Source organism: Poeciliopsis prolifica, unplaced genomic scaffold, assembly GCF_027474105.1.
Source record: "Poeciliopsis prolifica strain line A6 unplaced genomic scaffold, Auburn_PproV2 SCAFFOLD013, whole genome shotgun sequence".
Taxonomy (NCBI): Eukaryota; Metazoa; Chordata; class Actinopteri; order Cyprinodontiformes; family Poeciliidae; genus Poeciliopsis; species Poeciliopsis prolifica.
The window spans coordinates 4,068,382-4,085,984 of record NW_026562388.1 but is presented as its reverse complement, the minus strand read 5'-3'; the positions used below and the strand labels follow the sequence as shown (position 1 = coordinate 4,085,984).

The following is a 17,603-nucleotide window of genomic DNA, read 5'->3' as shown; positions in this document are numbered from 1 at the left end:
TAAAGTTATTGTAGTTTGACTTTATTCTTGTACAACTTTCTTCTCTTTATCGTATTTATTTTTATTTTCCACTACTAATACTCCATGCCTAACCAGAGTTAGACTGAAACAACACCTCTGACGCTTTGAAATGCAGCCGCATTTGAATGGGTCATTAATTTTCCTCTCAAATGCCAAATGACAGCAGTATTGTATAAAAGTGAAACGCTACAGTCAGTAGACATGAAGAGGCGAGACCTGGTCCAGGTTGGACAGGCTGTTGGGGTCTTGGCTGAGTCCCTGGTACTGTCCTCTCAGGCGGTCTCCCGCAGCGATCTTCCTGAACTTCTTCAAGTCGACGACGTAGAGGGCGCTGTGGAGCACACGGCACTTTAACAAGGATACGTGCAAGAAAGCCAGAGCATCCGAGAGAACAGTCGCTTACAAAAATATTCACACAGTAGACTTTTTTTTTCTACATTTCTAATTAAGACCAAAAACATTCCAGGAGTTTTTTTTTAGCAAGGCGTTTTATAAACGAGTCTGTGGGCGATCGGTGAGCTGAAGCAGCACCTGATGTGGTACTTGCGCCCGGCCAGGTGGCTCGCCCAGTAGCCGGACTTCCAGAAGCGGTAGCCGTCCATCTCCCTGCGGCTTTCGCAGAACGGCGTGTAGCCGTACGGAGCGCCCTCCAGGTCAAAGTCCCGCAGCTCCTTCAGGTCTGTTCGCACGATCTGACAGGAAGCAGGTCAGGGTTATGGAGTGGCCTCGACATTGACTACAAGTCCAGGTTATGACATAAGTATAAACAAAAATAATGTACTCTAAAGCTCTGAGGTTTTGTTTTGGGGTTTGTTTGTTTTTTGCTGTTGTTTTTTAAGGCTTTTGTTGGCTCCAGTGGCCTTTATTTGAAAGTAATTCGACAGGAAAACGGGGTAATGAGAGAGTTGGAAGACATGCAGCAAATGTCGCCAGGCCCAGAATTGAACCTGCGACCGCCACCATAACGACTGGAGCCTCAGTGCGTGGGTCACCACAGCATCCCAGAGGTTTTGTGTTTTAATAAAAGCTAATACTGCGATGAAAACATGCATCGTTTCTTCTTGTAGTTTGTAGAGAACGAACCTGGTCTGCGTCCACAAACAGGATCTTATCCACAGCGAGAGGAAACAGAACATCCAGGAAGAGGATCTTATAGCCCCAGATGATCCTCTGCTTCTCCGTCTGCTGGTGCAACCAGCGCGGCCACTTGTACTGGACCAGCTCATACTGGAAACCATACTGCTTCGCCATGTGGGGGATGAACTCCTGCAGAGGGAAAGATAAGAAATAAACTGCTGACTGCATGAAACGACAGGGTTAAAGCCATTGTTCAGGCCAACGGCTAGCGGCCATTTGTTTAATTTTAAAACAGAAATTAAAAAAGTTCACCGGGAATTTATGTCAGACGTTTCAGCCAAAGCAAGAAAGAAAGGATGAAAGACAGACGAAAGTAGAAAACAAAATAAAAAATGAAGGACAGAGGCAGGAGGTGACAACACAGGATGAACAAGGGAGGTAAAAAGGAAGGACGCCAAGACAGAATGAAGGAAGGACAGAAGAGAGAAAAGGAGGAAGGGCACAGAGTTAGCGAAGGACACGAAGGAGGAAGGAGAAAAGAAAAAAGAAATGTCAAAATAGGAAAAACAAAGAAGTAAGACGTTAGGATGGAAGGAGAGAGAAGGTGGGGAAAAAAAAGGAAGCAGACTAGGAAAAAAGAAGGAAAGACAAAAAAAAGACACTGATGGTGAATAAATTTAGATTTTTGACATCTTTTGATTTTCGTTCAACAAACTCATGTCTGCCAGGGATGAGAAAGGAAAAATAACTTTTCCAGACTTTTGAAAACTATGAAGGAGTTATCGATGCTGATAACAGAGAGACCAGACTCAGAAAACAACAGGAGTCTCTAAATATTTCACTCCTGCTCGAGTTTGAAACCAAGTGCAGCTGAAACAGAAAGCGTCCAGAACAAATCCCAGCTTGTCGGAGGGAGGAGAAGTCCTACCTTGAAAGTCGGGGACAGATAGTTCTTCAGGAACCAGAACTTGACGGGGGTTTTGGTGTTCTTTAGGACTGACAGCATCATGATCCTGGGAGAGAAGAAGAGGAGAACGGTGAAGAGGACGGCGCCAAAACCAAAAAAAAAAGAAAAAAGAAAAGAAGAACCGGGATCAACGCTGACTTTGTGTGCAGAGGAATTTAAAAAGTGTCGACTTTGATGGGATTTTTAGGAGTATTTAATCCCCACCTGAGGAACCTCTCGTACAGATGCCCTGAAGCCACAGAAAAAATGTTGATCACGTCGTCTTTCTCCTGCTTCGGCTCTTCAGCTTTCCCTCCGCCTGTGAAGCCTCTGCAAACACAAAACAAACCAGCTGGGTTCACTCCACTATAACGAGAACACAAAGAAAAATACTGATGAAACGTGTTAAATTTAAAAGCACCTGGATGGTTTATTTTCTGTTCCAGCTCCATTTACATTAAATGTGTAAAAAAAAAAAATGAAATGAACGCATAAACCCGTGTTGTACCTGGCCAGAGATTTCCAGAAGCCGGAGTCGTTTTCCTCCGTTCCATCACTCAGCAGCTCCTCGTTAAATTTGTCCGGCTTCTTCTGAACCTGAACAGCAAGAAAAGAACAAAAAAATAAACATTTCAACGTTCAGAAGGCATTCGTGGACGTAATTTAAGAGAAACAAGTAAGAAACACTCAAATGTTTTATAGAATATAAAACTAATTAGAACTAAGACAAAAATGCATTATTTCCATTAAGACATCACCAAACGTTAATGAACTCGACGGAGATCTGCTTATAACAGGTCAATAAATGTTGAAACCTAAACGGAGAGGCGGACAAAAAAATCCTGTTTGTTGAAGTATGAAGTGCGAAGTAAAGGTCAAACAGGGTCAAAACTCAGAACCATAATTTATAAAACAGTTTTATGGGAAAATCAGACTGCTTGTTTTAAATTTAAATATTTTGTATTTAGTTTATGACAGGTAAAAAAAATGTTTTTGTGAGTTTTTAATTCAAATAAAACACAAAATTTAAAACTTAAAAGGTGATGTTGGCTGATCTTCGAACACCTTTGACTTAAACTATAATAAAAATGTAAAATAGTCCCAACTGGACTGAAGCAGATCTTGAAAACGCTCCTTTTCATTTTGTCATGTTCAGTCTCCTCAGGTCTTTCCTCTAAATCCACATCTATTTCTTAAAGATAATTGTTTAATTGACATTTATCGTTTCTGACTACAAGCCCAAATGCAATTATTACAATTTTCTCTTTTATATTGTGAGAAATGTGCAAAGAGAGCGAATTTGGGCTTCCAACTGCCAAACATGATGAAGTCGACTGATGAAATAAGCTCATCATCATCCAGTCACATAAGAACATCAGAGTCAGAAGTGAAGGCTTCGGACGCTGAGGCCCAAACTGGGCCGCTTCCTGGAAACACTCCACTGTAATACGAAGCCAAATAAAGTCTTAAACTGGCTCAGATTGGGTGTCAGAATTAAGACTGATTATTATCGTATTTTGACATATTTAAGGTGATGAATTTTAGGGTGCGAAGCTTTTCTGGCTCTTAGCGTTCTGGAGGTATTAAGGCAGGAACGTCTCGTCTCTCTCTAGAGAGAGAAGCTTAGCGGTGGAAAGTGTTAAACGGAGGAATCAAACCCACTCGACAGATAATAAACTCAGGCTTTTCTCCTTATAGTAAAAACACAAAGGGCGTAAAGGCTGCTCTACGTTCACTCAGAAGGACGATAGTGAACCAAGTCAAACTATTTACTGAATGTCAGCGCAGAGACCATAATTATGTTCGGATAAGTAAAACCTTTGAATTTAACGCTTTTTGTGACGATTGGTGCCACGCGTCAGAGATGAACTGACCTTCACTTTAATGATTCGACTCTTGAAATTGTTCAGCACCACGATAATGTCATCCGAGTCCGACGGGGAATCTGTGCCGTCGTGGCTGCGGACGGAAAGCATCAAACTTATGAGCACGAGACGGCTGAATTAAAACATGGACGCCTTTCAGCGCCGGGGGAGGAGAAGGAAAACACGTGATCAGCCAAACCTGTAAACCTTGTAGATTTCATCTGAGCGTCCTTTCCTCAGCTTCAGCATCCAGGCGCCGGGGTTGGCTTTGAGCTGGAAGTAGCCCTGGAAACCAGATCAAAAACACATCTTAGTAAAATATTACGGCATATCTGGACATTCCTGACTGAACTTTCTAGGATTCTTAGTCATCTTTGTTTATTTCAACAATTATTACAGATATTTCTAAAGAAAGAAAAAGGAATTGAGGAAGTACAGGAGGAAGCAAAGATACGAGGAAGAATTAAGGTAAGGACACAAGGAAGGAAGGACAGAAGAAAGAACATAGGGAAAAGGAAGGAAGAAATGAAGAAAGGAACGAGAAAAGGAAGACAGAAAGTAAGGAAGGAGGAAATGAAGGAAGAACATAAGACAGAAGGAAGAAAGAAAGGAGGAAACAGCAAAAGACACAAGGAAGGAGATAAAGTACAAAGTACAAAGAAGAAGTAAGAAAGGAAGAACTGAAGGAAAGATGGAAAAACATAAGAAAAAAAGGACAAAGGAAAAATTGAAGGAAGGATGGAAAAAAGAAAAGAATACAAAAATGGAAAGCAGAAGAAAAGACATAAACAAGAAAGTGTAGAGAGACGGACGCCATATTTACACAATGTCAGTGCAAATAAAGCCAGAAAATACAAATATTTTTCCATAATTCATACTTTATTTTCTATTATCCAACCAGGAAAACGCTGAAGTCAAACTCCAGACTTCTCCTGAACACGCTGAGGATGCTCTTACCAAGTTTGCCATGACGATGGTATCCACGATGACGGGCTCGGCGGCGGTCCCCAGAGTGAACTGAAGGCCTCGCGGCGGCTGACCCGAGCTGACGTCGAAACAGTGGCCCTCCAGCAGCAGGTGCTCCAGCTCGTACTCGGCCGCCACGATGTTCTCCACCTGCAGCCACAGGGGTGCAGCCAAGCTCAGTTTACCCTGTCCAGCGCGCCCTGGCAACATGCATTAGTAATGACTCCAAAGCTGACTGACGATGTTTATTTTATGGAGAGGAGGACTGTTCTTCAAACTCTGGAGCATAAAAGCAGAAACTTTAAGAAAAGGGGAGGTCACGACCTCTTTGGAGAGCAGAGAGCTGTCAGTGGAAAACTTAAGATTTGCCTCAGCTTCATCAAAAAGTTTACCACAGAGTTTCTCGGGTTTGTTTGTAACTTCATCTCAAGTCAGAGTAAAAATGTCTGTTTTAAATTGTGAAAATAATTAAAAAAAAAACGAAAACAACGACCCTACAGTTCCAGGGGTAAACAGAGGAAACTTTGAGTTAAAGCTACATTTTCCAGCTGAAACCGTCATCACCTCCTCCAGGTAGATGTTGTCGAGGTCGTAGCGGGTGCGCACAGACTCCACCATCCAGCTCTCGGGGGTGTTGAGGTTCAGGGTGAAGAGCGGAGACTGAGGCATGTCCAGGAACTTGGCCATGGGTCCCCGGGAGAACGACGCATCGGGCTGGAAGGCCACCTCCGGCTCCAACACGTAGCGGTAAAAACTGCAGACAACGCACTCTATCTCAACAAATGCCATGTAATTGTGATTTTATGTGAAAGGCAAACACAAAGCAGTTCAAAATTGTACAAAAAGTAAAGAAAGCATGTGTTTCTTTGATTGAATGAAAAAACCTTTTATCTAAACCTAAATCTTTTACAGACGTCTGAGCCAAATGTTGGACAAATGCAGCACTTATTGATATCCGATTCAAACGTAAAAACATAAAAAGAGATCTGCGTTTTACCTTTTTAGAGGCATATCTGACAGCTTCGACTGGCAGTTCATGAAAACCCTCAGGTTGACGTTTACGAGCTGCTTCAAAACCTTCAGAGTGAAACACGGAGACATGATAGAGGACAAACAGGTCGGCGGCAGGACAGAGGCTCATCCAGTCCAATAACAGAGTCCAAACCTACTGATAAAAGAGGAGCCAGTTTCTGTGCGTCTCTCGTTACTGGATCCGCCACGGCAACGACATCAAAGTACACGTCTCCCTCCTGCGGACGGATCTTTACGGCGCTGCAGACAAATACGAGACCGGTGATCGAGTGAAGTGAACAAAAAGATTCTGCCGTTTTCTTCAGAGAACAAATGGATTTCACTGAATCTATCCCTTTAAAACAAGCTAAGCGACCCCCATCAAAAGCAAAACCTTCAGAGGTGACAAGTGATGTTGAGCGCTCCAGACGTACCTGTAGCGATCGTCTGAAAAGCCGTACTCTATCCTGGATTCCCCTTTGGGCTGAGAAGACAGCAGAGCATCCACTTTCATCACAAGGTCGCTGGCCCTGAGAGAGACGCAGCGTCACCTCAGACAGAAAGTTCATCTGTGGAAGTTCTTATGGAGCCTGAAAACCTTTGGGAAATAAAACAAAATACCTGTCCTCCTCCATCTCAAACTGCTGGACTTTGCTTTTGACGCGCTCCCCTGATGTTTTCAGGATGATGTTCTCCAGAAGCAAGAAGTCGTCCTGATTGAACACCTCGTTCTCCTCCAGCGGCCCGATGATCTGAGGAGAAGGAACAAGAACGACAAACGGCATGGAAGAAAGGATCTGCAGCTGTTACTAACTTTACGCTGCTTTCGTTTTAGCACAGGCGTAAAGCTCGGTCAACCAGGAGAAACGACGGCTGTACCCGTCCGTTGCTGATGACCGCCCTCTGTCCTTTCTTCAGTTTGAGCACGTCTCGGCAGTAGGCAGCGTGGGAAAGCAGGAAGTCAAATTTGGGACCCTCATAAGCGCTTTTGAACAACGACAAATCCATTCCCTGAAGGAGGAAAAATGATCAAATGAGAAACTGACACCCCAAAAGTTTTTTTGTCAGTAATTCAGATGTAACCACAGAAACTCAACAACTCACCCCGACAGCAAACTCTCCGACGTCCACGCCTTTCTCCAGGGCCTCTGCTGTTTCCTCTTTGGACATCTTGGTGATGAAGTTCTTGGCATTATTGGCCGACTGCGTCTGCATGGCAGACCAGATCGCTCTGGCAACGCGGGTCGTCTCCGCAGACGGATCCGACGACGGGTTGTTGATCATCCCCAGTCGGACGTTGTTGCTGGTTTTCTTATGGAGCAGGCAAGTGAGCAGACAAACCCTTAATTAACGTCACAGTGCTATGTCCAATTCTTCTTCTGGATGTCTTCTTCCAATGAATCAGTGATTTCTTTCTGACTAAAATCATTCTCAAAATATTTCGCAGCACATCATCGTTTTATAATCAGACTGTGTTTATCGCACTTCTCACCATGTGTCTGATGGCGTCGTAAAGCAGCTGGCGTCCTGAGGGCTTATCAAAGTCTCCGACTACCCAGAAAGTCACAGGGCGGATGTATCCATCATCTGGGAAGCACAAAACATACATCAAATGATTTAAGCCAGTTTAAAATCAATCAAGATCTTTTAGGAAGGATTGAATGTGGTGCCTTATTTCCTGGCATCGCTGGCAAAGATGCATCTGTAGCATAATCTCACTCTGAGATTCTACAAACATCTAGAAGCAGCTCATCTTCTGACACAAATGAAATAGTTTAAACACATAGTTGCATCTCTTCTCAAACTCCCAGTTCCCTTCAAAAAATTGATTTTCAAGTTTTACTGTTGACCTACGAAGCAGAAAACAGAGAGGCTGCTGGGTGCGCCATCAGGATCCCATGGATCTACTGACTGTTTTTGGCTGCAGGAAGGTCTGGGTTGGTCCCCGGAGATGATCGTGTCTTTGGTGTTGAAGCTTCTGAACTGTGGGACAGGCTGTCCCACACATCAGGCAGGCTTCAGCTGTCGATGTTTTTAAGCCTCATCTAAAGCCATGCCTTTACTTCCTGGCTTTAGTACAGAATGAAAATTGAACGTTTTTCTATTGTTTCTTTCTGTTTCTATTGGCTTTCTCCTAAAAGAGCCCCCATACACAGTACTGATCTCTTTTTTAAAACTTCTTATTAAAAAATAGCTCAGGAATACTGTTTTTTAAGTTTCCAGAAATGACCAAACCAACCTACAAAAGTACAAACCGAAAAGTCTCATTTCCATTTATTTTGCAGGGATTTTTAGGAAAACCCAAAAGTAAATTCACATAAAAATGGAGCTCCTCTCTATATATATATATTTTTTGTGTGTGTGTGAAATTATGCTACTGCATTAAAGGAATAATTAATTTTAAGGATCTTTACTAGAACTATCTTCATTTTTTTCCTTTCAACGTTAATGGGTGCAGCTTACATTCATGGGGGCTCATAGTCTGAAAATTACAGTAAAAACATATTTTTAACAACTAGCCTCATATACCATTTAAGATCCTTAAATTGTCTTAATTAATGCTTTCTGCTCCTTTTTGTGACATGAGGCGTCTTGTCTATACAGATCAACTTATAACATCAAAGATACCTCAGTTTATTCTATGTATTAGTAACTAATCTATAGCAATAAGAACCAGACAGGAGAAGACTTATAAATTATATTTTTGCTAGAAATTAACTCTGGACTTTATAAATTCACATGCAGCTACTGCATAAACTGTCATGCATTTTCCCTGAGTGTTGGACGTAAATGTTAGAGCGCTGTGTATAAACACATTTTAATACTCAGGCATAATTTTCACATGCATCATTAGTCACCACTGTCCTCCAAGAGATGCAGATGGAGGAGTAACGCTGAAAGAATGCCAGCAATGTGGTTGACAGAAAAAAAGAGCAATTGAGCTAGGAGAGGGAATAATGTGGAGAACAAGGGGGATTTTACCATGGCTGTTGGTGGAGGCCATCCCTGATGCAGGGAAAATGTTAAACAACACAGAAATACGGAGTGGAGGAGGACAAGACAGCAGAACAAACAAGAGTTTAGGCTTCAAGATGGCTCAGTTTTCTTCAGTAGTACAACAGATATTAAGTGTTAGTTTGTTGCTTTTTTCCTCTTACCTTTCTTAGTCATGTAGTTCATGCTGTTGGCTACAGCCGTGCTCTTCTCCTTTGAGTCCAAAGTGGAGAAACGAGCATAATCGTCAATAAAGTAGTTGTCTGCAAAAAGTGGGGGAAAAAACAGACAGAAAGTCAAAGATAAAAATTGAAGACTTTACAAGAACACAAAAAGCAAACAACAACCTATTTTACAGAGAGCAGACTAAGGATCGTAGATGCTGTAAATTTCCAAAATGAAAAAGAGCTTGAAGAAAACCATGTAAAAGCAATAGAGAGCAATAGTGCACATCTTGACATAGCACAAGATCACGAGCATTACAACCGGGTCCTTGGTGCAATGTCTCAATTGTACTTGTAGAGAAATCTTGTAGAAGTGGTGAATATGTTCAGTATGTATTCCAACTCCAAATCGACGACATCTTGAAGTAGCAAATGCTACAGTATTTGATGCTTATAGATGTGATGCTGGATTGTTTTTTACTTAAAGCAAATCTTTGCACCCTACTGAAATGCAATCCTACTATCGAATGACAGAGGTGAAAATGTACATTTAGTCTGTAAATGTGAAATAACAGTATGCCACATGTGTTTACTTCAAGGTCCTATTAAATTTGGTCTATTTTCCCAAAAGTCTTTATTTCCAGAATAACATGTTTTACCAGGGTAAAATTAATTTAAAATGTTTTTGGAATATTGTAGCTTAAGAGTGGAGATTTAAACAATTTGAAAAAAAAAACCAACCTGAATTTTGCAAGGTTTAATTATAAATTTTAGCTAACAACAGTCCAAGGACAGCTCTGCACAAGGATGTGAACTTAACATTCACACATTTCATTGATGTTAATAGTGTTGCAACACAGGTTACATAAATTGCAACATCACTGTGCTCCTATTTTTCTTTTCATAATGCTGTTTGCAGCAGACTTGCAGCAGCTCAGGTCATTTTTAGAAACCAAACACTGTTTTGTTCAAGTTGTTTACCCCGTAATTAAATTTCCACCACTGGGTATAACAATGCTGCATTTTGTTGTCGACTCACTCGTATTGGACAGGTCCAGGTAGGTTCTGCTGGTTGACAACACTCTGGCGTTAATGCGAGGAACAACGTTCGGCTGGTTCATGATGAAGTCGACGACGTCGTGATCTGTGGCCAGCTCACCCTGCAGGAGAGTTTACAAATTGGAGTTAGGATGTGAAAGCTATGAGTTAGTGAGGACATTCTTCACTGTTGCTGCAGAGCTGACAGTGATGCATCGTCTTCTATTCTGCAGACTTTCCAGGCTTAAAGCCACAGCAACAAAACTAACAAACGACTTCTCTGGTGCGTTTATTTAAGTTTTTTTCTTCTGGAAGTTTAGATTCAGAAGAAAATTATGACTAACATCCTGTTGATCAGAACAACTGCTAAATTCAGCTCAGTGCATGTCTGCGCCTGAGAATCCCCTTTTAAATAAACACTTGGCTCAGGGGAATGATGGGATAATTTTAAAAGAGGAAATATGACAGATGGTGCTTACACATGCTGCATGCCAAACACACAATTTATCTTATGACTAAATCTCCAAAAGAAGCAAAACTTTGGATTTATAAACAACCTAAAACCATCGAAAGACTTTCTGACCTTTTTCGTTTCTTTTTAAATAGATTCATTTGATATCAGTTTCAAGAGAGAAAAAAAAGTCTAACATCAAAACACTCACTGTACTGGAATTAAAGATTGGTATCGAGCTCCTTTCTGATGAGATTATGGCTGTTTTATAAACTCATAATAAAAGAAGTAAAAAATTAGAAAATTCAGCGCCTTTCAAAAATTAAGAGCTTTATCTTCTTTCCCATTTTGTCACATTTTCTTAGTCCCATTGTTACAACAACATCATCATGTATTTTGGAGAGATCGTATCCAATATACCAACACAAAGTGCTAATAACTTGTGAACAAGGAAAATTACTTTAAAAACTTCAAATAGTTTTCCACAGTAAAATCTAAAATGTTTGGTTTGTATCTGTAAATACATCCATACTGGCTACATAACAACATTATGTAAATGTCCTGCACTCACCAAGTAGACTGCTCTCTGGTAAAAAGATGTGGTTTCCAGGATTTTTTGCATTGTGGTGGTTTCCAGTTCATCAGGGTCCAGTTGCTCACGCTGGTAAGGGATACCGTTGTACATCACCACGGGCAACGGGCCCACTCCTGTTTGCTCGTAGTACGCCTTCCCTTTCTGAAGGAAAAAATTCAGTTTGCACCTCATTAGTGATCTAAAAGCAGAAGTTAAATTTGGTGTCAAAAGACAGCGTCCGTATTTAGTGAAGCCAAATTCTGTTGCATTTACCTTCCTGTTGTTGTCGTAGCTCGAATCGGCTCCCAGGACGCTGCTGACCTCCACGTAGGGAAATCTCTTCTCCAGCACTTTAACGACGTCTCCAACACTTAGCTTTCCTCCAATCGTCACGCGGTTAAACATCTACAGACGGCGGGAAGAGCAACGGGATGAGCAGAAGGGAAGAGGAACAGGACAAGGTGGTGGTGACATGGCAACAGGCTCGTCTCTGCAGGCTTTACTTACCGAGACGACGGCTTCGAATGCGCTGTGACTGTTCACCTCGTCGGTGATGTAGTTGTAGGCTCGGACCAGGGCTACGCCTGCGTCCTGCATGCCGTCTACGTCGTCTTCGTCAGACACCACGAATACGAGTCCGATTCTACGTCATAAAATTAAACGCCAAACATTTAACATTGAAGGCATGTCGTACATGAATTATCATCTTTTGAAACAATTAAGAAACTATTTAACCTGGTTAAACTAGATTAAATGAGGTTCACAGTCTACAATTTTCTTTCTGGCACAAAAAACCAACCTGAGTGGGATGTTGTTGGCATAAAACATCTCTGCCACGCTCAGCAGTTCAGCAGCGTTCTCCTGGGTCGGATCCACAATGATCACCTGCAAAACAAGCAAATCGTTTCTTTTCACCCTGGTTCAGCTATAAGCACACTCAATTACCCAACAGCGATCTTACCAGATTGTGGAAGTTCTTGCGGATTTGCCTGATGACTCCGGGGAAGGTTGGTCTGAGCAGCTCCTGGACATTATAGGGCCATGAGCTGTACCTGTGGTCCGTCTCCAGGTTGTTAATCCACTGAAACGGGAGAAGCAATTAGTTGAGGAAGAAAAAAAATTAGCAAAAAGTTGCCAATAAATAAATCAAAACCAGTGCCAAACAAATTTGGGGTGTGAAAATTTTCTGGAAAGAGGGAAATTTCTCAATCTTACGCAGATGGCAGGGTTACGAATATCGACGGCGTAATCAGAGTCGGACGGCTGAACGTTGAGTTTCAGGATGTCGTGGATGTAGGGCGTCTCGATGAGAAGGGAGCGCAGACCCTCCATAACCCTCGCTTCACTGCGGAGCACGTCCAGCACACTGAAGGCGACAATTAGAGGTCAGATCAAGGTCATGTGAACAAGACGTACGCCTGCCTCGGCTACTACAAAGCTGCTTTCAATTCTAAAATGAAAGAGTGACTGACATTTGCATGGCTGCTTATTGTCACGTCTTCAGACAAAATAAAAAACAACATACAGAGATATAATTTGATTATCAATAAAACTTGATTTAATACTGACAGACCGACAAAAAACAATACGTACCAATAAAATGGAAGGAAAATGAGGCACTCTTTTTATATAAATAAAAAGTGAAGTGTACAAAATGTATCTAACGGTTATTACTCTTACACCCCAAAATAAAATCCAAAGGAAGGACAGAAAGAAGAAAAAGAAACGGAGCCGTTTAGCCGCGAAAAACGAACAAACATCTCTGACTCCAGATCAAAATCAGCTTAATTTGCCAGGTTTGTGGAAAATCAAGTGAAACAAGGAATCCACTTAGTTTTCAGCGAAGACATTTTGAGTATAAAGAATAAAAACGGTAAATAAAAATAAACGTTTTTGTAAATATTTGTATATGCAGTGTTTAGAAAAGAGGTTGAATTATGGGAATATTCATGGCATCGATCTGGGGACTCATTAAGAATAACTGCCAGGGGAAAGAAGCTATCTCTGTGGAGGATGTTTTATTTGTTTATTTTTTTGAGAAGAGCGCTCTGCAGCGCCGACCTGGAAGTAAAAGCTTGTGTCCAGAATTTGTGTTGTGTCTGCAGAAATATCAGATGGAGTGAAGGTCAGCCCTGATGATCCTCTCTGCAGCCTTCAGAGTCAAAGTCAGACCTGTGCAAAGCTGATGGAGACACCATCAGCCAGGTATGGCTGAATACAAATATACTCCACACTTTTAAGATCGTCATCTGTCAATAAAAGGATTTCTACCAATAATTTTCCTTCTAGTTTAAACTTGATTTACTTTGTGTTGGTCAATCACATAAAATCTTTTATGAATCTGAATATTATCAGTTCATTAAAATATATTATATTAACTAAAATTTTCTTCTCTGCTGACTGAAGTTAGTGCAGTAAACACTTGTTATCCGAGCTGGTGTTACAGCCAGACGTCTCAGTGCGTGTTTATACCTGAAGATGTCTTGTGTGTCCAGATCTATATGCAGCCCGTTGATGAACAGGGCTGAGTCTCCAGGCTGCAATCCCAGTGTTCCTTTGAAAAACTACAGAGAGAAATGTCAAAAGTGACTAAATGGCCTGGTTACATCAAACCCCGAAACTCCTCGTCTCACACCAGCCGAGCCGCTTGCATCATGTAACGTCAAAAACCTCCCTTTGCACAGTCAATTATACTGTAAACTAGATGCAGCGGCCATTCTGGAGCAGTAACGAGGCAGGCTGACGGCTCCAAACGAGCTCTGACAGCTCTGCTCAGTGAGTTTGGAGCAATCCGAGCCCACGCTAAACAAATCTAATTATTAGGGGGGAGAAAAGGTGTGTGACTGGCTGCGTGGCTAGGAGGAGCTGTGAGTTGTTTGTGTGTCTGAGGAGGAAAAGGGAGAGCTCCAAGTCATTCTGGTGCAGTCAAATCTCATTACAGAAACACAAAGACATCAGATTAATCACACTTCAGACACTGCAATTACAACAAGACATGATTAACACAAATATTGCTCATCTCGGTTAAACTGTGTGTGTCTGTGTGTGTGTGTGACAGAAAGAAGTGTCTGGAAGCAAGTGCTGGTGTCCAAAGCGCTCCAATCAATAATCATTTCTTGCCGCAGGACGCGCTGCGCCTGCTGAATGAATCACCGATTCAGTAATTAGGACGTCTGTCTGCAAAACCCCCGCCGCCGACCCAAACTCCTGTCTTCTGCGCGCCGCGATAATGTGAGAAGAGCGCCGGGAGTCGGGAGGCGTGAGGAGGCAGAGAGAGGGAGTGAAAAAGCATCGACAGGAAGAAAAAGGGGGATGATTACGTTTTCCGTTATTAGCAGGACAAAGCCAAACACATTGTCTAAAACTGAAAGGTTTTTGAAGTCAGATGCTGTTCGCAATTTATCACACAACAAAAGGCGACGAGAACAAACAGCCACAGGAGGAGCAGCTCTCGTTTCGAGAGATTTTCCTGCAGGCCGGAGCCGGGAGGACTGAGAATCTCTCTGCTCAAGGGTGCAAGATGTGAGTTTAAAAACAAAAAATAAATAAATAAATCAAAAGGAGCTAAGAATCTGTTATTTTAATATGCTGTGCTTCAAAAGTAAAGCACGAGACTTTACCCAGTGTAAATATTCAAAAGTCAACTTAAGTTTAACTGAAATGGAGCAGAACTTCTGGATTTTTGATGTTTCAACTAAGCCACATTTCTTTTTCCCAGAGAAATAACCGCAGGAAAGTTTTTAGAACTAACTAAAACTAGCTTCAGTGCCTTGCAAAAGTATTCATGACCTTTGACCCCGTGTTTTATATGTTTGAATTCAATTTGTATTCAGTAATTACAGAATAAGCTTTTGCTGCATGTTTTTTTAGACAATGTCTTGATCAAATTTCAAAAGATTTCAAGTTTATTCTTTGTGCAGTACCTCATATTCAGTCAAAAATGGCTACCGAGTGGCACAACTGATAAGGTCCAGATCCACAGATGGATTTCAGCCCAGACTTTGACTGGACCACTGACGGTCATATCGGGGATATGATAGGCAACGATCATATTCTCCAACTCCAACATCTCTCATCCCAGATTTAAAGCAGCAAAAGCAAATAAGATGGACCAGCAGTATTTGTTTCATGCTACATTTGATATTTCTGTAAAAGAAAAAAGTCAGGGGGTCTGAATACGTTTGCAGAGCACCTCCTACTAGTTCACAGAACACAGACAGATCAGTAGCACAAGAGGAAGAGGAAGACATTAAAATGCTGAAATGTTCTGAAGCAATTAGATGTTGGTTTAAATTAATGTAGGGTTGAAGTATTATTTAAAAAGCCTCCAGTCTAAGAAAATGAAGCCAGATATACCTCCATCCTTTGTGGAATAAAACAAAAACCTGCAGCAACATTTTCCTTTAATTGGATTGCTTTATAAAAGCTCTCATCAAAGTAAAAATGAGCACTGCAGGCAGGTTTTTTCCTCACAACCAGGATCCCCTGAGCACCAAATGTGTGCAAATTGGAGGCGAAAAATAGCTCCTAACAAAGTTTTTATTCACAGACACAAAAAAGGGTTCAGAAGACACTTGCTGCTTTTTAACAGCCAATTTAGCAAGCAACAGCTTCAATAAAGACATTGTAAGTCTTTCAGATTTTAGATAAGTCTTTCTTTGTACCCATCTCAAGTTAATATCTAATTTTGCTTTGGAGTGAAAAAAACCTTTAGCTCAATATTCATTCAAGTTTAAAGAACTTGAATGCATCAAAACTAGGTACAACTCATCATTTTACATAAGCTATCAAACTTATTATAGATGTAATGAATTTTTCTAAAATAGTGATCACTGAAGTTCCTTTAAGAAACATATGAAAGCGCCAGACAGATGATCAGATCCTTTAAACCTGTTCCTGAAACTCCAGGAAGAGACATTTGTTTGAGGCACAAAATGGGACGGGAAACAAGAATCTTGCAGGTTTTGTTTCTCAAAACTGAACAAATCAACAAACAGGATGTGCGTTGGTGTCCTACTTTGAGTTTAGATATATTTTAATAAAGGTTAGAGACATACGGTTTGATAGATTCAAAACTACTACAATCAAAGAACTTGTGGCACTTTTTTATCTTCTGTTTGTTAAAGTTCTTTGCAAGAAAACGATTTGAATTGGCCAAATCCGAAAGAACATTTTAAAGCTGGTGTCAGCCAGGAATAGCCTGATCTCCACTCTAATTTTATTTTAATACTTCTGAATGTAATGAATTAATGACAAATAAATATGACAAATAAATAAATATTTTCCCCAAATTCTTTAAATGCATCAAAACTAGCTACTTAAACCACTTACTACTTATATAAAACATAAATCATGTACATTGTGAGTTTTAATGAGGTACATAAAAATAAAAAAGGTCCAAGGTTGGAAACATATTTTGAAGCATTAATAGATAAAATCTGATAATCCCTTCATTTCTTGTTCAATTAAAAACAGTCCCAATCTAAAGTCCATTTATCATTCTTTTACGGTATAATTCATGGCAAAAAAAAAAAAACTTTTTATAATTAAAAGAAAGAAAGGTCAGATCAAAATGGGAACTGATAGGTTGAAGAACATAAGAAGTCTGATGTATCTAGAAAAGAGAATAAAAAAACAAACTTTTACCTTTTGGTTCTCCTCAATCTCTTTGCGGATTTCAGACTTGACCACAGTTTTTGTGATGGACCTGGAAGGACAAAAAACCAAACAAACAATGAATAAAACCCAGAACTTGTCAGTATGTATACAAACTCAGCTTGTGCATGTGTTAATTTCTGCTGTACCTGGCTTTGGTGGGAAAGTTCTGACTGAGGTCTTTCATAACGTTGAGGGCATCAACAGCAGGAGCTGCAAGAATGCGAGCTGCTGTCTGGAAACTCAGATCTGAAGAAGAAGACGTGGAAGGGGAGGAGGGCAGAGAGGGCAAACAACGGGGAAAGAGATGAGTGAATGAAAATGAAAAGCAAACATGAAACACAGGAGAATATGATGTAGGACAAGCTGAAAGTTTCAGCTCTTGCAAAAGAAAATAAAAAAACTATAATAAGTTGTGCTGAAACAGCGTTTTTGTTTGTTTTAAATAAGCAGGGATCAGCAGTGTTTATTTGCTGCTTTCTTTCTATTCCGTCCTTTTCCCTCACATGAGAGGAAAACTGAAGCTTGTGCAAACTTCAATTCCTTGAGAGCAAAGAAAAATTAAATATCACAACAAATTTAAAAATCACTGAAAATGTTATTTATCTCAGTAACGCATCTGAAAAATGAAGCTCATCTATATAATAGAAGCTCATCTATATAATAGATTCATTACATTCAACTTGTTACAAGTTGAATCTTTATCTAAAAGAAAATACAAAATTAAACTTCAATGGCTTCTAATCTAAAAGCCTATGGAGTATAAAATCATCAACAATCATCCTGAGATATTTATATCTGTGTGTTATGAGTCACTGAGATGCACCAGTGTTTCTTGAGT

At 40.7% G+C, this 17,603-nt stretch overlaps 1 protein-coding gene across 2 annotated transcripts in view; it reads right to left on the bottom strand.

Annotated features, from left to right (window-relative positions):
* The window catches only part of uggt1 (UDP-glucose glycoprotein glucosyltransferase 1), a 29,964-nt gene that overhangs the window by 2,275 nt on the left and 10,086 nt on the right, over positions 1 to 17,603 (bottom strand). The window contains exons 10-38 of one of the 2 annotated variants that reach the window (XM_055038516.1): positions 16,912 to 17,011; positions 16,754 to 16,814; positions 13,580 to 13,671; positions 12,323 to 12,473; positions 12,069 to 12,188; positions 11,907 to 11,992; positions 11,615 to 11,750; positions 11,381 to 11,512; positions 11,105 to 11,269; positions 10,084 to 10,204; positions 9,045 to 9,143; positions 8,869 to 8,892; positions 7,379 to 7,473; positions 6,991 to 7,197; positions 6,766 to 6,897; positions 6,508 to 6,638; positions 6,321 to 6,416; positions 6,045 to 6,147; positions 5,873 to 5,952; positions 5,440 to 5,629; positions 4,867 to 5,025; positions 4,109 to 4,194; positions 3,919 to 4,003; positions 2,553 to 2,641; positions 2,270 to 2,374; positions 2,027 to 2,111; positions 1,105 to 1,287; positions 553 to 713; positions 238 to 352 (exon numbers count right to left, since the gene is read on the bottom strand). In XM_055038516.1, the coding sequence (XP_054894491.1) occupies positions 238 to 352; positions 553 to 713; positions 1,105 to 1,287; positions 2,027 to 2,111; positions 2,270 to 2,374; positions 2,553 to 2,641; positions 3,919 to 4,003; positions 4,109 to 4,194; positions 4,867 to 5,025; positions 5,440 to 5,629; positions 5,873 to 5,952; positions 6,045 to 6,147; positions 6,321 to 6,416; positions 6,508 to 6,638; positions 6,766 to 6,897; positions 6,991 to 7,197; positions 7,379 to 7,473; positions 8,869 to 8,892; positions 9,045 to 9,143; positions 10,084 to 10,204; positions 11,105 to 11,269; positions 11,381 to 11,512; positions 11,615 to 11,750; positions 11,907 to 11,992; positions 12,069 to 12,188; positions 12,323 to 12,473; positions 13,580 to 13,671; positions 16,754 to 16,814; positions 16,912 to 17,011 (3,389 nt within the window). The remainder of the gene's footprint in view (positions 1 to 237; positions 353 to 552; positions 714 to 1,104; positions 1,288 to 2,026; positions 2,112 to 2,269; positions 2,375 to 2,552; positions 2,642 to 3,918; positions 4,004 to 4,108; positions 4,195 to 4,866; positions 5,026 to 5,439; positions 5,630 to 5,872; positions 5,953 to 6,044; positions 6,148 to 6,320; positions 6,417 to 6,507; positions 6,639 to 6,765; positions 6,898 to 6,990; positions 7,198 to 7,378; positions 7,474 to 8,868; positions 8,893 to 9,044; positions 9,144 to 10,083; positions 10,205 to 11,104; positions 11,270 to 11,380; positions 11,513 to 11,614; positions 11,751 to 11,906; positions 11,993 to 12,068; positions 12,189 to 12,322; positions 12,474 to 13,579; positions 13,672 to 16,753; positions 16,815 to 16,911; positions 17,012 to 17,603) is intronic. The other variant, XM_055038517.1, reaches the window with a different exon arrangement.